The sequence below is a fragment of the Lagenorhynchus albirostris genome, chromosome 19, assembly GCF_949774975.1.
Source record: "Lagenorhynchus albirostris chromosome 19, mLagAlb1.1, whole genome shotgun sequence".
Taxonomy (NCBI): Eukaryota; Metazoa; Chordata; class Mammalia; order Artiodactyla; family Delphinidae; genus Lagenorhynchus; species Lagenorhynchus albirostris.
The window spans coordinates 29,742,037-29,768,961 of NC_083113.1; the positions used below are offsets into that span (position 1 = coordinate 29,742,037).

At 34.8% G+C, this 26,925-nt stretch overlaps 1 protein-coding gene across 12 annotated transcripts in view; it reads left to right on the plus strand.

Moving 5' to 3' along the window:
* Positions 1 to 26,925, plus strand: part of CHD9 (chromodomain helicase DNA binding protein 9) — a 194,854-nt gene that overhangs the window by 92,798 nt on the left and 75,131 nt on the right. For all 12 annotated transcript variants that reach the window (XM_060132648.1, XM_060132647.1, XM_060132651.1 and 9 more), the window contains 11 exons: positions 1,962 to 2,108; positions 3,037 to 3,105; positions 3,188 to 3,243; positions 3,919 to 4,036; positions 6,895 to 6,981; positions 7,392 to 7,529; positions 16,603 to 16,724; positions 19,884 to 20,127; positions 24,004 to 24,180; positions 25,541 to 25,684; positions 25,781 to 26,036. In XM_060132648.1, the coding sequence (XP_059988631.1) occupies positions 1,962 to 2,108; positions 3,037 to 3,105; positions 3,188 to 3,243; positions 3,919 to 4,036; positions 6,895 to 6,981; positions 7,392 to 7,529; positions 16,603 to 16,724; positions 19,884 to 20,127; positions 24,004 to 24,180; positions 25,541 to 25,684; positions 25,781 to 26,036 (1,558 nt within the window). The remainder of the gene's footprint in view (positions 1 to 1,961; positions 2,109 to 3,036; positions 3,106 to 3,187; positions 3,244 to 3,918; positions 4,037 to 6,894; positions 6,982 to 7,391; positions 7,530 to 16,602; positions 16,725 to 19,883; positions 20,128 to 24,003; positions 24,181 to 25,540; positions 25,685 to 25,780; positions 26,037 to 26,925) is intronic.

Below are 26,925 nucleotides of genomic sequence, written 5' to 3' on the forward strand. Positions count from 1 at the left end.
TTTTAAAGTAGTAGAACTATTGTATGACAGAGAAAGTTAATTGGTGAGAGTGGTACCTTACTTGGCTTTGCCTAATATGTAACTGTATGCTCTAGTGGAATGTAAGTTATGATGAAATCAGCTCATAGAGTTGAAAAACTCAGAGTTTGTTTAATTACTCAGAGACAGATAAAGTCTTCATAGAATGAGGGAGCAGTTTACAGTAAGTAGCTCTCATTCTGTCTTGTGAAAAATTACCTGAATGTGCACTTTTGTGAGTTGAAAGGATTCTTTCAGGCCACTTGTTTACTACTTACTAAGAACTGTGTGGCATTTCAAAGTTCCAGTAGATGCCTAAGTGACCAGAAAGGAAACTTTAATGCTGAAATCATCTACAGAATCTTCCAAAAGTGTACTGAATTATTCCCAAACTTCATTATTTAAAAGATTTGTGCCTAGTGAGACATAACATTGGTTATATAGGTTATTGTTAGAATAATAAATATCATGAATGGTTATTAATTTAAACTGTTCTTGAGCATTAAGAACTATATGACTCCTGTAATCGAACTCCAAACATTCCTTTAGCCTAGTATTAAATTCGAGATCCATAGAATTTTCCCTCCCAGGGAATAATAAATATTTCATATCTTTTCCAAAATAGGATGTGGGAAAATTGGGTTTCTTAAGAAGTCCTTTTTTATAACTTTTGTATGCCACCTTCCTGTCTCCCATAATGACAAAATTGTTACCTTGAGTTTTGAAAATGTAAATATCTTCATGGCTAAGAGATGGTGACCCATCCTAATTGAGGCATGGAATTTTTCTACTACATTTGGCTGAGCTACCTCACCACAGTAGTGCCTTTCTTTCTCTCAATATTCCACTACTCTCAAGAGAAAGAGGCACTGCATCCTTTCTGGATGCAAATAACAGTGTGTACCCACACTGCTGCACTGATTCAGTTTTGTCATGGCAACGGAAGTATGAAAGACCTCCCAAATTGAAGACATTGGCAGAAACCAAAAGGAGAACACATGGGTTATTCTTTTGGTTGCATCTGGGGGGAATGTCATGGGAGTTACTAAATACACAGAAGAATAGTAAAAGGAAGAAGGAATATTGAGCAGTAGAACAGTTGGCTGAGATGCCTCCATCCACGAGATTCTAGGGAGGTGAGCAAAAGCAAAACCTAAGTCCTTTGGGATTTTCAAGCCATTGTGAGATTTGTCTTTATAGTGGGAACATCAAATATTTGATATTTAGGGAGGTAAGTAAAGCCATGCGCATTTGATACCTGATTTTAAATCATTCAGATTATTATTAAAATTACGTTGCTACACATAATACTATCTGAAAAGCTTACCTCTGTTTTTATGATAGTGGTGTTCTTTATTTTTAAGGGAAGCTAGTAAAGGTAGTAAAACACTGGTTCCTCCATTCACGTTTAATTTTTTGGTAGATTTCATACTTTATTTTCTGTATCTTTTTTAAAACATTTAATATTATTTTGGGTTTTTTAAAATCTGTTTTAAACACAAGTTCATGGGTTTTGTGTCAAATATTATTTAATTTCTTCTTTTAGTTTATGCCCCTGATTAATTATTTAACCAACATTCATCTGATATGTACTTTTTAGGTTTGGGGGCAAAAACTGTGAAAGTATTAATAGTTTAAAATATGTTTCCCAAGCTGTGAAATAGTTAGGTAAAAAGAAACCTTTTTATTCTTAACAATTTCTAAAGAAAAGTAATAAAGGTATTATTATTAATCATTGTTATTTGACACTTTAGGAAGTAAAACTAAAGGTTGTAAACCTTTGGCAAAGGGCAAATTATAATCTTCCTTTAATTAAAAGGAAAAATTAGAAAAGATGAATGTTGAGTACAGTTTTGAAAATTTAATGTACAAAATTGCCACACTAGAAATAATTTTTTTTCCTTTAATATAATCATATATATGCTCCTTATCGTTCATTACAGAAAAGAAGATCAAATCGACAAATTAAAAGAAAAAAATATGCAGAAGATGCAGAAGGGAAACAATCTGAAGAAGAGGTTAAAGGCTCTATAAAAATAAAAAAGCATTCAGCTCCTTTACCTGGTGAACAGCCTTTACAGTTATTTGTGGTAAGACAGATTTTGAATTATGACAAAAAACATTTTAAACCCATGTAAATTTTAAAAAATATCTTCATTATCTTTCTTCCTAAAACCTGCTCCAGCTTTTCCTCCTAGATTCCGTACTGTAGTTAATAGAACCATTAGTTATTCAGATCAGAAACCTAGGGATTTGTTCTCTCTTTTTTTTATCTTTGCTTCTTCATCCAATTTTTTACATTTTTCACCTCCTAGATATATATTCCTAAAACTCCTCCAAGCTCTATCCTTCTCGCAATATATTTCTAAGTTACAAGCCTAATCACAGTACTTTTCCACTGAAAACTCCTCTAATGGTGTCCTAAGTCAGAAAAAAATGAAAATACACTTTTCAGCATAACTTATAAAGCCTTTTGTATGGATTTTCTAGCCTTATGTCCTTCCACTTCTCTCCACTCAGTCTTCTGGTTTTATGAACATAGTTGTCTAAATGCCATGTTTTGACACCTTTGTGTCTTTGCATATGCATTTTCCTCTTTGTAAAGTTCTTTCACTCTCCCTTGTCTGGGTTGTAAACCAACCACTCACCTGCCAGCTGAGGGATCTGGCACCTTAAACAAGAACTTATCTTCTCTATGCCTGAGCTTCCTAATCTGCAAAATGGAGATAGTACCTACTTTATAGTGTATTTGCAAGGATTAAATTAGTTAATATATGTAAAATGGTTAGAATAGTGCCTAACACATTAAAAAGCACCATATGTTTACTATGATGATGATGCCAATGATGACGAGGACAGTAACAACAATTGATATTTTTCATTTTCGTATTCCTAACATTTAACATGGTCCCTGGAACGTGTTAAATAAATGTTTGTTGAATTTTAGTATATTCATTAACAGTGGCAACTAAAGTGTTTTCAGAATGTGTCATTATACATTTTTCTTCCCTCACATAGGAGAATCCGAGTGAAGAAGATGCTGCAATTGTGGACAAAATACTATCTTCTAGAATTATAAAAAAGGAAGTAAGTAATGATATATTACATTTTACACTTATATTCCGTGGCCTGATCATAAAAGTCATAATTATTGAATTTATTTTCTTAGATATCACCTGGAGTGATGATTGATACAGAAGAATTTTTTGTAAAATACAAGAATTAGTAAGTATTTGAGTTAGAAAAATAAGAGAAAGGTGTTTAAATATGAATTAATATTTTAAGTATATTAAGTTAAATTATGATTTTTATCTGCATTTTAAAATATTTTTTTACTTATTATTTCATAAACTTAAAAATTATTAAAAAGCGAAAAGATTTTGAAAACATTTCATGTTAAAATTGAGTGTTTTATTTTTTTCCCAGAAAACATTACTTATAAACATCAAAATGCAGTAATATTTATACATTACACTTTTACAAATTACAGACATTATCCATCATATTTATATTGTCGAACTTTTCAGATTTTGTTCAACTTTTTCTAACATTTTGGTGAAGGGAGGTATTTTAAATAACATTGGTTTCAAAACAAGTTAGCTTTCTGATCATGACAAAATGATTATAATGAAGAAATAAACTAAAAGTCATATTTTGTTACCCTTATGATTCAGTTTACCATTCTGCTTCCATATGGCAAATTGCAGACCTTTAGATCACAGTGGCTTTATTTTAGTAATTATATGGAGTCTATTGACATTAAATGAAATGATGAACTACCTATTTGTAAAGTTGAAGATAATATTTTGTTTTAGAGGCTGTGATTAAAAATAAATCTATAAAAACTCAAAACATCATTTTCTATATCATTCTAATATATTGCTTTTATAAAAATTTTAGCTCCTATCTTCACTGTGAGTGGGCCACAGAACAGCAGCTTCTGAAAGATAAAAGGATCCAGCAGAAAATCAAACGATTCAAATTGAGACAAGCACAAAGAGCACATTTTTTTGCAGACGTAAGGAAAAAAAAAAGACTATTATGTGTTGAACTCTGAACACATGTAGTATTATGTATCAAAAATTTAAGTATTATTAATTTTAATTCTTAGGCTTCCTCCTACGATATTTGAATATAAATGCTATCTACATATTTTTTCTTTCCCTAAATTTAGCTTGGAAAATAGCTAAAACATGAACAGTGATAATTCAGAATGGTAGCTAACTCTTGTATTTTTAAATTAGCATATATTTCAATACTTTTTAGAGTTGAATGTGAGTGTGTTAATATCTTAAAGTATTTTATCAGTAGAGTTCTTCAAGAAATGGAAATGGTAGCATAGCAAATAAATGGAAAAGAAGATTTTCCAGTATGTGAAATATATTGCATATTTTCTGTATCATCTTTGTGTATGCATGAACAGAACCTCATTGGAAAAATTCATTAACCTTTCCAGGCCTCACTAAAAAGTCCGATGTCCTTTCCTGCTCTAAATTTTTTTTTCATTTTTCTTTTAATAGACTAGAATTTTTTTATTTTACTTTTTATTTTTTTAAGTTTTTTGCTGCATAGCACAGCATGTGGGATCTTAGTTCCCTGACCAGGGATCGAACCTGCACCCCCTTCATTTGAAGCGCGGAGTCTTAACCACTGGACCACCAGAGAAGTCCCTTAATAGACTTTTTTAGAGCAGTTTTAGATTCATGTAAATTTTTTTAACTTTTTATTTGAAAAATTTAGTACAACAAATTCCCACATATATTTTAACTAGATTCCGTAAATGTTAACATTTTACCATGTTTGCTTTGTCATTAACATTAATTCTCCTTTTGTCACTATGCACCCCTCTCTCTTTCTGCCTCTGCCTTTCTCCCATGCACATACATTTTTTTCTAAACCATTTGAAAATTAAGTCTCAATTTCAGTATTTTCTAGAAACAGTCTTACATAATAATAGTATAATTAACATTGATGTAGTACTGTTATCTCACCTATAGACTTTATTCATACTTCACTAATTGTTCCACTAGTATTTTTATAGCAAAAAAAAAAAGTGTGAGTGTGTATGCTTATTCTGGTCTAGAATCCAATCCTGCAGCATATAATGCATTTAGTTGTCATGTCTCCTTTATCAATATTTCTTTGTTTTTCATTACTTGGACACTTTTTAAAGAATTTAGGTGGTTTATTTTGTAGCACATCCCTCAGTTTGGGGTTATCTGATGTTTCCTCAGCTTCAGGTCATGCATTATTTAAAAGAACACTACAGAGATGATGCAGCAGCATTCTCAGTGTATCATATCAGGAGGTACACGATACCTATTTGCCCAATTACTGGTGGTGTTAACTTTAATCACTAGATAATGGTTGATATCTTATGGCAGATTTTTCCACCATGAAGCTATTGTTATTTCTTTGTAATTATAAAATCTACTTCAAAAATTTGATGACTCTGAAATGACCTATCAGTTTATGGATGCTGGGAGGTCCTCAAAAATTTCTCACTGCCTCACTCTGATATAGAAGTTTCTAATGAGCTGAAGATTTTAGAAGTACTTAACTAATAATCTTCTAATTTTTCATGAAGATTAGGTACATTCATGACTCAGGTACAAGATAAACTGGAGCTGTGCAGATTTTCTTAGAATACCTTATTACCATTCTGGTGTTGGGCAGTGCTCTTTAACAAGTGTGTCCTGTACATGGAGATGATAGTATTGCTCAGGAAAGGATTAAGATAGTGAGGAGAACTAAAGGCAGAGCCATGGAGTACTATAACATTTAGAGGTTAAACAGAGGAGGAGAGGCAGCAAAGATAGCTGAGATGGGTTTTTGGAAGTAAGACTTTGAGGAATGGGTAGGAATTAGCCAAGCAGACAAGAGAAGGAACAGCAATCTATTCAGAAGAGAGAAAAATTAGTATAAAACCATGAAGGTGTGACAGAACATGGAGTTTGAAAAGCATCTGTTTTTGTACTCTAAAGCATGAAATCTGGGAGAGTCATTGAAGGATTTGAAGCCAGGGAGCAATATATGATTTATATTTGAGAAAGAGTACTATGGGGACAGTGTGAAAATAAATTAAAGGGAGGCAAGACAGTAGTTGGTGACTAGTTAGGAAGTTATTTGTAAAGATCCAAGTAAGGAGTGATGAAGCAGTGAGAATGAGGAAGGAGGAACCAATTTGAGTTACAGATAAAAGTAGGATCTGTGTGAATTGATGAGTTAAGGGATGTGGGAGATTAAAAAAGAGAAGGAATCTAAGATGACTTCTCCATTGCTGGCTTGTGTAACTGGGAGTAGGGTGTGAAGTTGGTGCTGTGTTACTGTTAACCCAGTTAGAAACTATAGGAAGAAGTGTAGGTTGAAGAGTAAATGAGTGCAGTCGAATGTGAGGTAGCTCAGAGAGTTTGCGTTTAGTTAGGTAAGAGGGTCTTGAGCACAAGAACCATCAGTAGATAGAGTGTTTGATACAGATGAGACAGGAGCCTCCAGGTCGGGTGATTAGTCTTCAACTCTTGGACTTGAGGAAAGTAGTACCTTTACAGAGGTAAAGGAGAGCCTCTTTCCAAAAGAGGCTACCTTTCGGACATTTTTAAACAACACATCTTCTAGAGTAACTTACTTGTCTGGAGTACCTATTTTTTAGTGTTGTTTAGTTGAGTTTTTTATATATAACATGGTGATTCATAATATAGACAAATATCCTAGCAATCTTTTTGGAATTAAAATGGAAGGATTCCATTTTTTGGAAATTTAATTAAAATCAAACTTATGTGTTTGTTCTATAGTGAATAGCTAGTAAATTTGTCTTTATTTCACTTTCATCTTTCTACTTCTTTATCATATATCAACTAAGTTACTTTTTAATTTTAGATGGAAGAAGAACCATTTAACCCAGACTACGTTGAAGTAGACAGAGTATTAGAAGTCTCTTTTTGTGAAGATAAAGATACTGGTGAGGTAAGTAAATATTTGATAGAAATATTTTCTAAGTAAGTAAGAAAAACCTAAAGACTTCCAAATATTAAAGCATTACTTCTTTATTTTTTATTTTTATTTATTATTTTTTTTGCGGTACGCGGGCCTCTCACTGTTGGGGCGTCTCCCGTTGCGGAGCACAGGTTCCGGACGCGCAGGCTCAGCGCCCATAGCTCACGGGCCCAGCTGCTCCACGGCATGTGGGATCTTCCCGGACCGGGGCATAAAGCATTACTTTTTTAAAGTTAATGACCTAAAAACACCAAAAAAGTTTCATAAGTTTTTACCAATGTAGGTTAATATATTTAAACTATTTCTGGGGATTCTCAATTTAAACTATTTCTTACTATTCTTTTTCAAAATGGTAAAATGAAAAAAAAAATTTTTTACAGCCTGTTATTTACTACTTAGTAAAGTGGTGCTCATTACCATATGAAGATAGTACTTGGGAACTAAAAGAAGATGTAGATCTTGCAAAAATAGAAGAGTTTGAACAGTTGCAAGCTTCACGGCCTGACACAAGACATTTGGTAAGAACATGCCTTAGCATCATAAAATCTTAGCACTTCTTTATTCAACAGATTTATTTTAATTTTTGAAATTTTAATTTAGTCTGGTATGCAATTAATATTGTATTTTAAAAATTACTACATAATATCTTATATATATTAATTTAACTGTTCCTCCATTAGTGGATACTCCAGTGTTTTGCTCTTATAAACAATGTTACATTGAACATTGAGCCCTTGTAAGATAAATCAGAAGTATAATTGTTTGGTCAGAACATATATGCATTCAAAAGTTTGATAAGTATTTCCTTTTAAATTTCCCTCCGGAAAAGTTGCAAATACTTCTACCTCATCTTGAATTTAAAACTTTCCCACTGCTTTTTCTCTCAGGTCATTTATAAAAATGTCAAGAATACCAGTTTCAGCTCTAAGCAGAGTTATGAATTCTCTATCAAAGAAAAATCCTTATTATATCCACCTTTCCTTTGTTTTCTGTAAACCAGTTATTTCTTCATAACTAAATAGTTCTTCTACTTCCATAGTAGCTTTATTTTTAGAAAAACCTTTTGTATAGAATATTGTTAAATGCCTACATAGTGGGGCACAGTCAAAATGGCGGCGTGGGAGGACATGGAGTTTGCGTCTCCCCACAACTAGGGCACCTGCCAGACGCTGGCGGGGGACCTCAACACCCAAGGAGACGGGAGGAGCCCCCAAGTGACTGGGTAGGATGTGAGGGATTGTGAGGGGGGAGGAGAAGTGGAAGCCGGACAGGACTGGGGCCCCTGAGGGGTGGCTAGGAGAGGGGAGGGGTTCCCATGCCTGGAGGGACCCTCAGAGGCTTGGAGGATCAGAAGAGTGCGCCTAGCGTTTCCCCTTCCCAATCGGGCCCCAGGAAGCCTGCTGATCTCCTGGGCTGGTTCCGGCCCTCCAAGGCCCCCTCCAGACAACATGGGTCCTAGGGATGTAGGAGGGAGGGAGGAGGAGAGGCAGTGGGAGGGACCCTCCAGGACCATGGGATCAGGGGAAGTGCCTTGGGTGTTTCCCCTGCGCTCAGCCACAGTAAGCCTGTTAGGCTTCCCGGTCTGGTCCCCTGCCTTCTGGGGGCCCCCTCTGGCCGTGTGGGTCCTAGGGGCATGGGTGGGGAAGAAGAAGAGAGGCCAACAGGGAGAGCACCACCTGTGATTAGAGGATCAGGGGGAACGTGCCTATTATTTCCTCTGCCTACTCGGGCCCAGGGAGCCTGCTGGGGTCCCAGACCTGGTCCTCCACCCTCCAAGGCCAGAGGCACTCCTGGGCCCCTCCTGCTGTGGTTGAACCTAAGCCTGATCACCCATCATGGCCTTTTCCAGCCCCGTGGGTCCTAAGAATAGGCCCGCCCACCACCTAAACCCTGCCCCTGCCTAAGCCCTGCCCCCCACAGCCAAGGCCTTTTCTGGCTTTTTTTTTCCCCCTGCTGCCCTGCACAGCTTACAGGATCTTGGTTCACAAGCTGGGGGTCAGGCCTGAGCTCCTACAGTGGGAACTCTGAGTCCAAACCACTGGACTAACAGAGAACCTCAGACCCCGGGGAATATTCATTGGAGTGAGATCTCCCAGAGATCCTCATCTTGGCATCAAGACCCAGGTCTACCCAGCAGCCTACGAACTCCAGTGCTGGAATCCTCAGGCCAAACAACCAGTAAGATAGGAAACAATCCCACCCATCAAAAAAAAACCCCAAAAAAAGTGAAATGACAAAAATACATGTCACAGAGGAAGGAGCAAGGTTAAAACCTACAAGACCAAATAAATGAAGAGGAAATAGGCAACGTACCTGAAAAAGAATTCAGAGTAATGATAGTAAAGATAATCCAGAATCTCAGAAATAGAATGGAGGCACGGATTGAGAAAGTACAAGAAATGTCTAACAAAGATCTAGAAGAACTAAAGAACAAACAAACAGAGATGAACAACACGATAACTGAAATGAAAAATACACTAAAAGGAATGAATAACAGAATAACTGAGGCAGAAGAACGAATAAGTGAGCTGGAAGACAGAATGGTGGAAATAACTGCCTAGGAACAGAATCAACAAAAAAGAATGAAAAGAATTGAAGACAATCTCAGAGACCTCTGGGACAACTATAAACCAACATTCAAATTATAGGGGTCCCAGAAGAAGAAGAGAAAAAGAATGGGCCTGAGAAAATATTTGAAGACATTATAGTGGAAAACTTCCCTAATTTGGGAAAGGAAATAGTCACCCAACTCCAGGAAGGGCAGATAGTCCCATACAGGATAAACCCTAGGAGAAACACACCAAGACATATTAATCAAACTAACAAAAATTAAATTCAAACAAAAAATATTAAAAGCAACAAGGGAAAAGCAAAAAATAACATACAAAGGAATGCCCATAAGGTTATCAGCTGATTTTTCAGCACAAACTCTGCAGGCCAGAAGGGAGTGGCAGGAGATTTACTTAAAGTGATGAAAGAGAAAAACCTACAACCAAGATTACTCTACCCAGCAAGGATCTCATTCAGATTCGATGGAGAAATCAAAAGCTTTACAGACAAGCAAAAGCTAAGAGAATTCAGCACCACTAAACCAGCTCTACAACAAATGCTAAAGGAACTTCTCTAGGCGGGAAATATAAGAGAAGAAAAAGACCCACAAAAACAAACCCAAAACAATTAAGAAAATGGTAATAGGAAAATACATATCAATAATAAGCTTGAATGAAAATGGATTAAATGCTCCAACCTAAAGACACAGACTGGCTCAATGGATACAAAAACAAGGCCTCTATGTACGCTGTCTATAAGAGACCCACTTCAGACCTAAGGATACATACAGACTGAAAGTGAAGGGTGGAAAAAGATATTCCATGCAAATGGAAATCAGAAGAAAGCCCGAGTAGCAATACTCATATCAGATAAAATAGACTTTAAGACTGTTACAAGAGATAAGGAAGGACACTACATAATGATCAAGGGATCAATCCAAGAAGAAGACATAACAATTATAAATCTATATGCACCCAACACAGGAGCACCTGAATACATAAGGCAAATGCTAACAACCATAAAAAGGGAGATAGATTGCAACACAGTAATAGGGGGACTTTAACCCCCCACTTACAACAATGGACAGATCATCCAAATAGAAAATAAATAAGGAAACACAAGTGTAAAATGACACAGTAGACCAGATAGATTTAATTGATATTTATAGGGCATTCCACCCGCAAGTGGCAGAATACACTTTCTTCTCAAGTGCACATGGAACATTCTCCAGGATAGATCACATCTTGGGTCACAAATCAAGCCTCAGAAAATTTAAGAAAATTGAAATTGTATCAAGCATCCTTTCTGACCGCAACACTATGAGATTAGAATTCAATTACAGGAAAAAACTGTAAAAAACAAAAATACATGGTGGCTAAACAATGCACTACTAAACAACCAAGAGATCACTGAAGAAATCAAAGAAGAAATTAAAAAATACATGGAAACAAATGACAAGGAAAGCCCTAAATCTATGGGACGCAGCAAAAGCATTTCTAACAGGGAAGTTAATAGTAATTCAGTGTCACCTCAAGAAACCAGAAAAATCTCAAATAAACAATCTAACCTTACACCTAAAGCAGCTAGATAAAGAAGAAAAAAGAAAACCTAAAGTCAGTAGAAGGAAAGAAATCATAAAGATCAGAGCAGAAATAAATGAAATAGAAATGAAGGAAACAATAGCAAAGATCATTAATACTAGAAGTTGGTTCTTTGAGAAGGTAAACAAAATTGATAAATCTTCAGCCAGACTCATCAAAAAAAAAAAAAAGGGAGAGGACGCAAATCAATAAAATTAGAAATGAAGAAGGAGAAATCACAGCTGACACCACAGAAATACAAAGGATTATAAGAAACTACTACAAACAACTATATGGCAATAAAATGGACAACCACGAAGAAATGGACAAATTCTTGGAAAGGTACAATTTTCCAAGACTGAACCAGGAAGAATTAGAAAATATAAACAGACCTATCACAAGTAATGAAATTGAAACTGGAATTAAAAATCTTCCAACAAACAAAAGCCCAGGACTAGATGGCTTCACAGGTGAATTCTATCAAACATTTAGAGAATAGCTAACACTTACCCTTCTCACACTCTTCCAAAAAATTGCAGAGGGAGGAACACTCCCAAATTCGTTCTACAAGGTCACCATCACCCTGATACTAAAACCAGACAAAGATATCACAAAAAAGAAAATTACAGACCAATATCACTGATGAGCATAGATGCAAAAATCCTGAACAAAATGCTGGCAAACAGAATCCAACAACACATTAAAAGGATCATACACCGTGATCAAGTGGGACTTATCGCAGGAATGCATTGATTCTTCAATATATGCAAACAATCAGTGTGATACACCATATTAACAAATTAAGGAATAAGAACCATATGATCATCTCAATAGATGCAGAAAAAGCTTTTGACAAAATTCAACACCGATTTATGATAAAAACTCTCCAGAAAATGGGCATAGAGGGAACCTATCTCAACGTAATAAAGGCCATATACGAAAAACCCACAACAAACATTATTCTCAATGGTGAAAAACTGAAAGCATTTCCACTAAGATCAGGAACAAGACAAGGATGTCCACTCTCACCACTCTTATCCAACATAGTTTTGGAAGTCCTAGTCACAGCAGTCAGAGAAGAAAAAGAAATAAAAGGAATCCAAATTTGAAAAGAGGTAGTAAAACTGTCACTGTTTGCAGATGACATGATACTATACATAGAACATCCTAAAGATGCTGCCAGAAAGCTACCAGAACTAATCAGTGAATTTGGTAAGCTTGCAGGTTACAAAATTAATGCATAGAAATGTCTTGTATTCCTATACACTAACAATTGAAAAACAGAAAGAGAAATTAAGGAAACAATCCCATTTACCTTCTCAACAAAAAGAATAAAATACCTAGGAATAAACCTACCAAAGGAAGCAAAAGACTTTTACTCAGAAAACAATAAAACACTGATGAAAGAAATCAAACATGACACAAACAGATGGAGAAATATACCATGTTCTTGAATTGGAAGAATCAACATTGTGAACATGACTATACTACCCACAGCAATCTACAGATTCAGTGTAATCCCTATCAGACTACCAATGGCATTCTTCACAGAATTAGAACAAAAAATTTTACAATTTGTATGGAAACACAAAAGACCCTGAGAAAGAAAAACAGAGCTGGAGGAATCAGGCTCCCCGACTTCAAACTATACCACAAATCTACAGTAATCAGACAGTATGGTACTGGCACAAAAACAGAAAGATAGATCAGTGGTACAGGATACAAAGCCCAGAGGTAAACCCACGCACATATGGTCACCTTATCTTTGACAAAGGAGGCAAAAATATACAATGGAGAAAAGACAGCCTCTTCAGTAAGTGGTGCTGGGAAAACTGGACAGCTACATGTAAAAGAATGAAATTAGAACACTCTCTAACACAATACACAAAAGTAAACTCAAAATGGATTAAAGACCTAAATGTAAGACTGGACACTATCAAACCCTTAGAGGAAAACATAGGAAGAACACTCTTTGACATAAACCACAGCAAGATCTTTTTTGACCCACCTCTTAGAGTAATGAAAATAAAAACAATAAGCAAATGGGACCTAATTAAACGTAAAAGCTTTTGCACAGCAAAGGAAACCATAAACAAGACAAAAAGACAACCCTCGGAATGTGAGAAAATATTTGCAAATGAAGTAATGGACAAAGGATTAATCTCCAAAATATACAAACAGCTTATGGAGCTCAATATCCAGAAACAAACAACCCAATTTAACAAATGGGCAGAAGACCTAAATAGACATTTCACCGAAGAAGTCATACACATTGCCAGCAAACACATGAAAAGATGCTCAACATCACTAATCATTATAGAGATGCAAATCAAAACCACAATGAGGTATCACCTCACACCAGTCAGAATGGCCATCATCAAAAAGTCTACAAACAATAAATGCTGGAAAGGGTGTAGAGAAAAGGGATCCCTTTTGCACTGTTAGTGGGAATGTAAATTGATACAGCCACTATGGAGGTTCCTTAAAAAACTAAAAGTAGAACTACCATATGACCCAGCAATCCCAATACTGGGCATATACCCTGAGAAAACCATAATTCAGAAAGACACATGTACCCCAATGTTCATTGCTGCACTATTTACAGTAGCCAGGATATGGAAACAATCTAAATGTCCACGACAGATGACTAGATAAAGAAGGTGTGGTACGTATATACAATGGAATATTACTCAGCCATAAAAAAGGAATGAAATTAGGTCTTTTGTAGAGATGTGGATGGACCTAGAGCCTGTCATACAGAGTGAAGTAAGCCAGAAAGAGAAAAACAAATATTGTATATTAACACATATATGTGGAATCTCGAAAAATGGCATAGATGAACCTATTTGCAGGGCAAGAATCGAGACGTAGATGTAGAGAACGGACATGTGGACACAGAGGAGCAGAGGAGGGTGGTATGAATTGGGAGCTTAGATTTGACATAAATACACTACCATGTGTACAATAGATGGCTAGTGGGAACCTGCTGTATAGCACAGGGAGCTCAGCTCGGTGCTCTGTGACGACCTAGATGGGTAGGATGGGGGGAGGTGGGAGGGCGGTCCAAGAGGGAGGGGATATAGGTATACATATAGCTGATTCACTTCATTGTACAGCAGAAACTAACACAACATCATAAAGCAATTATACTCCAATAAAAAAAAAGGCCTACATAAGTTAGGTACACTGATTTTTTTATTGATACATCTGTCTCTTCCCTGCTCAAAAAAAAAAACTTGAGTCAGTTGTTTTTTCTAGTACAAAGACTGTAGAATTCTGGAAGGCGATGGCAAGTTGTGATATTTTAATAATTATATATTTTTTTATTTTCATGTGAATCCAATTTGGGGAGCCAACCAAAAGAAATTCACTTTAAAGAGACATATTATGATTTTATTAAATATTTTAGCCAGTTCTCTTTTTTTTTTTTTTTTGCGGTATGCGGGCCTCTCACTGTCGCGGCCTCTCCCTTTGTGGAGCACAGGCTGCGGACGCGCAGGCCCAGTGGCCATGGCTCACGGGCCTAGCCACTCCACGGCATGTGGGATCTTCCTGGACTGGGGCACGAACCCGTGTCCCCTGCATAGGCAGGCGGACTCTTAACCACTGTGCCACTAGGGAAGCCCTTGGCCAGTCCTCTTTCAAATATAATTTGGTCATAGAAATTTCTTACTTCACTAAAGAGGGAGTTTATGCATGAAAAGACAAGAACAGATCACTTTTTGATTAGCACCAGAGCTAATGATTAGCTGCCATGAAAAATGTGGAGATGTGATGTAAGAGAAGGAAATGAATGAATTGTTCCATGGAAGAGATCATATTGTTTCTATAACAGTTTTTTTTTCTGGTTGTCTTCTTATTTTCTGGTCTTCTTAGTTTATCTCCCAATAATACCCACCATCTATTACCAAGAACACAGCAGCTCACCTCCATTCCTTTTGACTTCTAAGTACCTTTCCTTGAGCCAGGAAACAAAAGTGTTAATTAACTAATTCAGGGAGGAGTAGTCTAAAGGATATTATGAAAGGGAAAGGTATTCTTTTTGGGGTGGGGACCATGCTTCAGTAGTAACCTGATCTTTAGCCTCATTAAGTAAGCTATTTTTTTAGATCAGTGGTTCTCAGTCAGAGGTGCTTATCAGAATCACTTTTGGAACTTTTAAAAAATTAGAGATTCCTAGTTTCTATATCCTGGCTCCAGAATCAGAATATCTGAGAGTGGACCCCAGGTGTCATTAAAAAGGTGATTTTGAAGCACATGGTGGGAAGAGCCAGTGCCTTAGATATGTAATGTAGTCCTTGGTAAAGGGGACTCAGCCAATAAAATTAATCCCCTCAGTTAATGTAAAATCAGCTTGACAACAGTGCTGGTTTATCAAAGTCAAATAATGTAGGCGGTAAGTGATTTTTTTTGCCAGTCTATTATTATTAAATAAAATAACATATAAAACATGTAAAGTATCTTTGATCAAATGAAATTTGTTCCTGGCCTAAACTAAGGAAACAGTGATTGGATTGCTAAAAAGAAAATTATGGAGAATATTAATTAATGTGGAAATTATTTTAAACAATAATTAGAGCAATAGTATATGTTAATTATTTTAAAGTTCATTGGCTACCATTTAAGAAATATTTTTTTTTAGTAAACCCTAAATTTTTCATATTTGGATGCCATTATAAGATAGTATTTTTAAAATGTATTTATAATTGTTTCTACAATATAGAATACAGTTTTCTGTATATTGATCTTATATCATGCAATGTGAGTAAAATCACTTCTTTATCTTTTTTCTAGATTCCACAGGATTTTCCATGTAGACAAATCATGTCTTCTGTAAATTAAGAAAGTTTTACTTCTTCCTTTCCAATCTTAATGACTTTTATTTCTTGTTCTTGCTTGATTGCTCCTGTTAGAACCTGTAGTACAATGTTGAATAGAAGTGATGACAGTGGACATCCTTGCCTTTTTCTGATCCTAGGGAGAAAGCATTTAGTTCTTCCATTTTCTGCATCTGCTGAGATTATCATATTTTTGTTTTTTAGTCTGTTGATCAACATTGATTAATTTTCAAAGTTAATCCACCTTCCATACCTGGGAAAAACCACTTGGTCATGCTGTATTACCCTTTTTATATATTTTTAGATTCCATCTGCTAAAATTTTGTTATGAATTTTTCATCTCTGTTCATGTGGGATATTGGTCTCTAGTTTTCCTGTAATGCCATTGTCTGATTTTGGTATCAGTTTCATAGAATGAGTTGGGACGTATGCTTTCCTCTTCAGTTTTCTGGAAGAGTTCGTGTAGAACTTACTTGGTGTTCAGATGTTTGTAAAATTTCATCATAATGTCATATGATGTTATTCTTCTGATTATTTTAAAAGCAATGCTTTTACCATGTATGAGATATAGGGAAGATCAAAAAATCTAAAATACATCATTCATTCTTTGTTTTTCCACAAAGGACCGTCCTCCTTCTAATATTTGGAAAAAAATAGATCAATCCAGGGATTATAAAAATGGCAATCAACTCAGGGAATATCAACTGGAAGGACTCAACTGGCTCTTATTCAACTGGTACAATAGGTATGTAGTATGTATTAATAGAAAAAAATTTAATGTGTGTTTTTTTATGTGTTCCAAAATACATTAAGTAAAATTGGTACTGATGTTGCTACATTATTACTGTCATGGAGTGTTCATTATTGAAAATGAAGTTGTGGTTAGCTCAAGAAGATACGTACATTATAATTTAGGATTTTGACTATAGTTGCTTCCTTTTAATGTGTACCAATGAGAATAGAAGAAAGTTGATATGTTAATTCATAATTAAATTTGAAATACCTTTGTTAACATCATCAAACGTCAGCTATGTTACAGAATGTTTTTCAACTTACCCTACTGTCTGCCAATAGTTGAATCTAGTTAGTAAGGTATCAGCAGTTCCATCTATAAGAATTAGATAGGTCTGTCATGTACGTCTTCAAGGAAGCAGATTGTCAGCAACTGATAAGGAATAGAATACTAAATATAAGAACCTAGTAATGAATTACCCCCATTTATTATTAATTTTCCAAGTTGTTCAAAATGCTTTTTGGAATATTATCTCACCTTTTTTTAGTGAGACGGAAAATTAATTGCAAAAGAAGTAAAAAATGGTATCTTGATTGAGAAAGAAGTCTGATAGTGTATATAAAAGAGCAAACGAAGGTACTGTTATTAATAATAGCAAAATTTTATGACGTATTCAAAATCATTTTTCTGTGTTTTTACTTGTCACATGATTCTTCTGTTTCACTAAGTAATGGTGAGTCATGAAACTCAATCAGGTGGAGTTAGGAAAAACCTGTTATTCCACACAGTGCTCTTTCCCCTGGTTTCTATTTTCTAAATGTTAATCATTTTTCCCAAGAGAATCTTCCTGGTAAAATAGTTAACAAAATTTTATTTTAATTGTCTTTTATCAATACCCTTTCCCAGTTACTTGTTTCAAACTTGTACCACTTTCCTCAAGCACTTTATCACAACCCTATCCCCTTCACTCTCTGTATATGACTGCTTCATAGAGAAGCCTAGGGCCAGTCGGTGAATTCATTCAGGTTCTTGCCTGTCCTCACACCCAAGCCTACAAATGTATCTCCATCCTTAGCCATTCTTACCTCTGTCCTCATATCAGAAGTTAAAAGGTGCCTCCTCAGAACCAAGACTAATGCTACCACCTCAACTCTTGACAGGCATCTAATCCAATCTTTTCAGAACCTCACTTCAATCACTTATTATCCTTCTCTGTTATATCTTCAAACTATCTCTTAAGACTAGTGCCATCCCTTCAGTCTGTGAACAAATTTGGGTTTAACTTATATATAAAAGTGAGGAAAGGAAAGGGTAAACCTTCTCTTGGCTCTCTTTTTCCTTCAAGCTACATTGATCCCTCTTTGTAACTTCCTAGGCAAAGGTCTAGGAAGTATAGCCTGCATGAACTCTTCCCATTTTCTCATCTCCAATTCTCCTTAAACCTGTCGTTTGACTTTTGATTCTGTATCATCTCTGAAACTCTTAATTTTCCAATCCACAAGATATTTTTTAGCCCTAATTTGCTGTCTCTGCTGTGTTAGATAGTAGTTGCTAGTCCTTCCTTTTTTAAACTTTTCCCCCATTCTCCCAACAGCTTCCACAGTGTGACTCTCCTAGCTCTCCAGAACCTCTGTAACTATTCCTTTCAATAGTCTTTGCTGGTTCTTCTTCCTTGCCTACCCTTTCAGTGTTGTTGGTTTTTTTCTTTCCCAAAGTTCTGTTTTTTACTTTCTTCTCATATTACATTGTTCTCCGTAAGCCAAACTCTACTCCCCCGTGTCTTCACTTATCAGTAACATCTTTAACTGAGGCCTTGAACTCCAAGCCCATATTTGTTTACTTCTGGCTACCTTAATGTCTATCTCAATGATTCTTTAAACGCAGCATATTCAAAATTAACCTTATTATTTCCTGTTTCTTCCATATCAAACTTATTCAAATATTTTACATCTTGGTTAATAATAACACAACTTATTTAGTCACCCAAACGGAAATCTGACTGCCGTCCTACACTCCATATATCGGATTGGTCACTAAGTCCAAATCATTCTAACATGTAATTAACTTTGGGATCAGTTTTCTCCTCTTGATTCCTCCTACCTTAGTCCAAATGTCCACCCATTCTTTCCTGCATTATTGCGGTACTTTCCCAATTACTGTCCAAACTTAAGTAACTTCACCTTCTAATATTCACAGTGGCACCAGAGTAAATTTCAAGTACAAACCTAATCTCATCAGGTTTCTTTAAAAATGTTCAGTGACTCTCATTCATAATATTGTAGAATGATTTCTAACCTTTATTTGTGACCCCTGCTTATCTTAGTAAGATCCCTTCCCTTTACTCTTCCCTCAAAACCATATTAAATAACTTGTGGCCTCCCAGTTGATCATGTTCTTTACACTTATGCTCCTTTGCTCTGCCCTCTGGCAAAATCCTACTCATTACTGTCCTTCTCTTTGAAGGCAGTCTTATCTTCTCTCATCTCTTCTAGCCAGGGTTAGATGCTTACTCCTCTGAGGTTCCATAATAAACACTGATAATTCTTAACTGGCCATATATCATAATCATCTGTGCAGCTTATTTTAAAAATTACAGTTGCTTTTATCCTACTCCATGCACATTGAATTGGAATGTAAAGGAGAAGGCCATGGGTATCTGTTTCTTAGGCTGTTCCAATGTATAGCTAGAGTCGAAAACCAGTTCTTTATTTGTGCTTCTGTGATAGCACATTGCATGACTATTTATTTATTTATTCATATGTCTGCTTTTCTAATAGATACAAGCCCCTGGAAGGCAGAGAACATGTTCTATTTCTTTTGTATCCCATCTTCTCATACTATCCGTGAGATACAGAAAGCATTTAATAAATGTTTCCTGAATAAATAACATATTTAGTTTGCCTTGCTCTTGCCATTTCGTTCTTTTAAAAACTCAGGTATCTAACAGGTGGTATCTTTATTTTGGAGCTACAAAAACCTATAGTTGTCCCTTTGCAATATTATAATAAAATTATAATCTTTAGCCAAATCTGCACTTCAGCAACTTCTACGTTATAAATGCAAGTATTTTAACTTGATCACTGGTTATTTTTTTTAATATTTATCTTTTAAAACATTGTAGTATACAGAAAACCCCAAAATCTACATGGGTAATATATTTGTTTATTTCAGACGAAACTGCATTTTAGCAGATGAAATGGGTCTTGGCAAAACCATTCAATCAATTACATTCCTCTACGAAATCCTTCTGACTGGTATAAGAGGACCTTTCCTGATTATTGCTCCACTTTCTACTATTGCAAACTGGGAGAGAGAATTTCGTACGTGGACTGATATTAATGTTGTGGTTTATCATGGGAGCCTGATTAGCAGACAAATGATACAGCAATATGAGATGTACTTCAGGGACTCACAGGTGTGTTATTGGTGATGTTTTTTGTTGTTTGAAAGGTCAGGTTTGCAAAAGATAAGCATTACATATTAATTTCTTTCAAATTTATGATAGATTTTAATTGCCTACTTAAATCTTAATCTGATCTCTTTATTCATCATATTTATTTTACAATAAATTTTAGTAGCTGAAGAGAAAAATGACAGAAGTAGCCAAGTTCATGCTCTAGTTCACTGGAAGTATGCTGATTTATACAAATGTACAAATTTGATTGTATACGTAATTTTTCAACTAGAATAATTGTTTTACTAATGGTTTTCAACTACACATTAAATTTATTTTAAAAATAATGTGTCTCTTTGATCATCCTCCAGTTTTTTTCCTCCATTTTAAAATTTACATCTTCAGTGACCACCATGGGTTTGAATGCCCTTTGAGGTGAAACCATAGGTTCTCTTGTGTGTTCAATGAATTTTGATTTTAGACGGTTTTTAAAAATTTGGTTTGTTTTGTATATTGGTACAAGCATACGTCTGTATTTTTCTACCCTTTGGATTGGTTATTTCATTACTCTATTGCTTTGATGGTTTTCTTCTTCCCTATATCCTAGGGGCACATTTTCCATTTTACTTTGGCCAATTACTCTTTAGGAAGGAATACCTATTTTTCTGCTAAATGCACAGATCATAAAATTGAGATGACATTATAAGAAAGAATTCCCTAGCAGAAGGTTAAGACTAGAAAACATGAAGTTCCAAGTTGCAGTTTTGAGTGGTAGTTTGACTCTTCTTAGGTAAAACTTTTATTAAGAAATAAGAAACAAAATTAATTAAAACAACTCACACAAAATTGTACTTTTTCATTGGAAAAGGTTATGGCACTCTGCCTCAATATAGCACCTTAATATTTTATTTTCTTTCACTGATTCTTCTGTTTTATAAGGACCATTATAACATATGGCCAGGTCATGGGATATGATACAGGTTAAGGTAAGGTAAAGTGCATAGCCTTCTACTTTTGCCTCCCAATTACAACTGATTTTCTACTTATTTGAGGCTGAATATCAATAAAATTAATTGATATTTTCCTTTAACCTCATTTCCCTTCTATGGTTGAAATAATTAGATTTCTATGAAATTAAGTATGTCTACAATCAGTTGTATTGAAAATTAATTACCCTTGCACCTTTGGAGCCTATGACATCTTAGTTAAGTTATAGTTTCATTTCCTTCCATAGTGTTTTATTATTCTTAATTGTACATTTATAGAATTTTAGAGCTCTATGATATCGTTAAAATCATTTAGTTCAATCTCATTTTTTAAAGGTACGTTAAAATATTGGAAGTTTAAGGATTTTTAACAAGGTTACAGTTTTAATATATGTCTTGTATGAGTTTGGTATAAATGTGAGCCAGAAGCTGAAAGATTCTTGATGTGTTGTAAACTGAATAGCATATATTAAATTATATTTTTATGCTAAATGTTACGCATTCTAGAAGAATATTATGTGAAGGGTTTAAAATTTCAAGAGGTAAAGATGTCTTGTAATGAGCTAAGTAGCTCTATACTTCAAACATAGAAATAATTTTCAGTTAATTCTTTCAAATATATTTTAATATAAATTAAATGAACATTTAACTTCTGCTTTTTCCAAGTTATTAAATAAGCTTGAAATCACATAAGTAGTAAAATTATGTTGTAATTTTCTCAATTGCCTTGGAAAAAGTAACAGATAGTAACACTAATATCCACAGGCATTTATTGAGTATTTACCATGTGCTGGGCATTATGCTAAACAGTTTGCATGTAGTATTTCACTTAATCTTTGTAATATCAAAGATTAATTTATCACCTTGTAAATAGGTGATAATATCATACTTACTTACAAATGAGGAAACCAAGGCAAAAAGAAGTGATGTAGTTTCCCCTAAAATCACAGAGCAAAACTGGGATTAATAAACCCAAATCAGTTAGACTCGAGCCGTTGTTCTTAAACACTGCAATATTACTCTAACTGAATGCATTGTATCCCAGGTTTTTAGAGCTGTGTAAATACCATAGACTTATACTTTATAACTATCAATATTTTAATAATATTCTACTGGAGCTATTGTTCATCTTAATGGCCAGCATATGCAATCAATGTGAATTATTCTAAAATTAGTGTAATTAAGTTGATAGGAATTAAAATCTAAATCAGATCACATGATCCTTCTTAACCATTCATTTCTTCTAATCCCTAATAGTTTATAATTTTCAGTCGCATTTAAACATTCTCTTCACTTGGATTCCAGTACTTTATACTGTCCTATGTCACCACCTATTCCTTCTGAAGCCCTCTTTAACCAATTTCTTCTTGTCTTCCCATATCTAATCTTGGGGGTGACCCAGGGCTCAGTCTTCAGACTTTTTATATCCATACTCATTCCATCAGAGATTTCATTCAGTCACACAACTTAATTACTGTCTGTACTGCTGGAAACTCCTAAATCTATATCACCAACTCTAACCTCTTTCCTAAATTCCAGAGTCATATGCAAATGCCTACTCAATTACTCCACTTGAATATCTAATAGACAATATCTAATCTCAAACATAACATGTCCAAAACCAAAATCCTGCATTTCCTCATTGTAGTCAATGGCAACACCAACTTCTAGTTGAGTGAAAAAGTTTAGTCAAACTTGAATCCTCTCTTTATCTCACTCCACTCCTATCCATTAGTAAATCCTGTTGGTTCTACCTTCCAGTTAAATCCAGAACTGAGCACTTCTCATGACCTCCATTGAAGATCTCTTGCTTGGATTACTACAGCAGCCTCTTAACTGGTTTCTATGATCCTGTCCTTGGCCTTTGTCAGACTATTTTTACCAGAACAGCCAAGGGATTCTTTTTAAATATAGGTCAAATCATGATACTCTTGTCTCAAAACCCTCCTATAGCTTCTTGCTCACAGTAAGAGCCAGAGTCCTTACCACAGCTTTTAAGGCCGTATATAGCCTCATCCCCTCCATTCTCACTGGATTTCAATCACTCTGGGTTTCTTGCTATTATTTGAATACTGCCAAAGGTACTCCCACATTACAGCATTCACACTCTCTATTTCTACCAAGAATTCTTTCTCTTGCAGATCTCTAGATACTAACATGGCTTCCTCCCTCATCTTCAGGACTTTGCTCAAATGTCACTTCTTAATGATGGCCTCCCAGTCACTCTAAATAAAATGGGAATGGTTACCTCCAACCCCATACTTCCTACTCCCCATCCCTGTTTTATTTTAGTCTATGACTTCTGTTACTTTCTTAGTTTTTTTTTTTAATTTTTGGTGGGTTTTTTCTTTGTTTTTCTTAGTGGCTATGTCCTATATTTGAGTCATTGGAATGTAAGTTCCACTTGGATAATTATTTTTGTCTGTCTTGTTTACTACTATATCTCCAACAACTAGATCAGAGACACTCAATAAATACTTGCTGCATAAATGACATAAGTGGCCAATTTTTATATTAACTACTTATCTGCCATTATATGTGTGGAGTCACGGTTATAAGTAATAAGCATTAATACTGAAATTTCATTGGCTAGATTTTATAATAACCATTTCTTTTTTGACTTAACATTGTTATTACAACTCTTAAAAATTATAAAATGTTTTATCAAGGAATACTTATTTGGATATAGTTATTAATTGTATAATTTTTAACATTCTTGAAGACAGCAATCTAATACAGTTTTAATGCTAAAGTTCCTCATTTTAAGGGAGTGTCTGTGCATACATAAAAGTTCCAGTGGAAAATGTTTTATAGCAGATGTCATTAAATGATTTTTATGCTGCTTGACAGGAATTAAAAATTATGATCAAGACATTCTAGCAAATTATTGTATTTGGTAATAAATTTCTAGGGGCGAATCATTCGAGGAGCTTACAGATTCCAAGCCATCATCACCACTTTTGAAATGATTCTTGGAGGCTGTGGAGAGCTTAATGCAATTGAATGGCGATGTGTGATTATTGATGAAGCACATAGGTTAAAAAATAAAAATTGTAAACTTCTAGAAGGTCTGAAACTCATGAATCTGGTAAGTAACTTAATGTCATTTTTATGACTTCTGTTTCTTAGCTACATAGTAAAAAGAGCTAATGCCAAAAACTTATTCCTTTTTTTATTTTAAAATAACAGATTTCTGATTTCTGTCTGTGATAATTAAGATTATTTTGCTTTAATTAATTAGTAAGGGGGAAAGAATCTCATCTGTTCTCTAAGACTTAAATTTTTTAGTTCTTTCCTCCAAAAAGCTTTAGTAATTAACTGCTGGAATTAAAAAAAAGAGAGAGAGAAACCTCTGTAGAGTGTCCTATTGAAAGAAATAAAACTACAAGTTTTAAGGCAGAAATTCCTCAATAAAAAGCCCTTTCACCAAAGTTATATTATTCAGATCATTTATGATAGAGGGATAAAGTTTCTACACAATTCTACATACTTAGCATATATTTATTATAATTAATGGGATTTTTGAAAGTCATTAGTGTGTTTGCTTTAAAATCAAAGCATTTTGTGTTTTTTAATATTTTGATTTAATTAACATCACATAATTAGTACATGAGCACTTGAACAAATGACTCAAAGATATAAGGACTACATACAGTAAAACACTAAAGTGCTCCTTCTTACTCTTCATCCACGCCCACCCGTTCTCTTCCCCTCCTTACTCCAATATTTGCAGATTGGTATATATCTGTCTAGACTGTTTCCTAATATTAAATACTTATGCAGACATACAGATACATATACAAATATTCAGGTTAGGAATTTAGAGGTACTGTCAAATCAAATTTCAAATACTTTGTGCTATTATCATTAAAAATATTTTATTTCCTGTTGTTACTATTATGTTTAATTTGTAATGCAATTCTAGTTTAGAAGTATATTCCAATCAGCCCTTCACATTGTTGGTTTGTAGTTTTAATGATTTAAGAATTTGTTCGTGTGTAAGAAGTCAAGTGATGATCTGCCAAATTATAAAGAATGAGCGCTGTTCTCTATACAAATTACCATACCAAGAATGGTTGAGTAACCCCCAAAATGCCCTCTTTGTTCTTTAAAATGTCTGTTTCCTTGAAAAAAAACCTAAAATATGCTTCTTAATTATTTAGAATTTTTCTTTCAAAAGCAATAGGTAAGAATTAATAGCAGACAAAGTAAACTATTATGAGAATGATACAGAGTTTTTAAAAAGTGATTGAGAAAGTAAATTAATGATGATGTATGGGTAGAGATGTATTGGGTTGACTCTTAAAAATTATGGTCGGAAAAAGATTTGCTTTTCAAACACTGAAACATTTGATAACCTATGTCAGCTTTCGTATAATTTTAGTACTGTGGTGTTTGACATGAACACTTAGTACATGTTATTGACATGTTATTCTTGTTTTATATAGGAGCACAAGGTGCTTTTGACTGGCACACCTCTCCAAAATACAGTTGAAGAACTATTCAGTCTTCTTCACTTTCTGGAACCCTTAAGGTTTCCTTCTGAATCAACGTTCATGCAAGAATTTGGGGATCTGAAAACAGAGGAACAGGTATCCTATTGGTCTTTGTAAATAAGCACATCAAATCTCTTCTCATTGTACTTATGTATATGTATGCTACATATATTTTCATCATTTTTTATGCAGGTGCAGAAACTTCAGGCTATCTTGAAACCAATGATGTTGAGACGATTGAAAGAAGACGTGGAAAAGAAGTTGGCACCTAAGGAAGAAACCATCATTGAAGTGGAACTTACTAACATTCAGAAGAAATACTACCGGGCTATTCTGGAGAAGAACTTTTCGTTTTTATCCAAAGGAGCAGGGCAGACTAATGTACCCAACTTGGTCAATACCATGATGGAGCTCAGGAAGTGCTGTAATCACCCATATCTTATCAAAGGTAGCTTAAAAGGATTGCAAACAAATTCTCTTCTTTCAACAAATACTCATGAAAAAATAACACACCACCACTACAGCTGTAGTGGCTGTTATAAAGAGAGGCGGTGATCCTATAACTCTCCACCCTGGTGTTCTGAGGGATTACAAGTGTTCTGGAGTTAGGGGCAGTGTGAGCTACTTCATTACAGTGTCCCATGTTAGCATCACCAGATTACAAAAGCAGGAGTTGTGTTCAGTCTAACGTGGGCTGTAATTCTTCCTCCAGTTTAATCCTCCTTATGGACAAAGACAGCAAAGCCTGTCTTTGAACCTCTGAATTTACATATTTCTTCCTGGTTTCTTTTCAGTCTGGATACCCTAGTTATTGTCTCTCAATTTTTGTGTTCTAGTAACATTACTTTTTAAGGTCTTGTCAGCTTCTCTGCTAATAGTCTCTCTGTACAACATTTGGGTATTTTCACTTATTCCTGGGAGTATACTCTTAACTTTATCCAAGACAAGCCATTTCTTAGACTAGTAACTAACTCACTTGCAATCCTGGTACTCCTATAGCTAGACAGGCTGAAGGAAAGCAGAGAGCCTCTAATGCTAATCTAGACTCTGGAAGAAGTATGGTCAAAGACCTGTAACTTGACTTCCCCTTTAATTTTTCTTGTCTGTTTGCTTTGATGACAAGCAAGATGCCCATCCAGATTAAGTATGATCACCTTTCAGTCATGATCACTGTTATATTGGTGTTTAAATACTAGATGTTTATTTAAAAATATGTGTTTACTCACCTAAGTTAGAACCACATTTTCATTAATACTTTTCCTAATAGCATTCATTAAACATTTAGCAAACATAAAATTTATATAAGACATTATGCCCAGTGTCTTGGGAGATAAAAA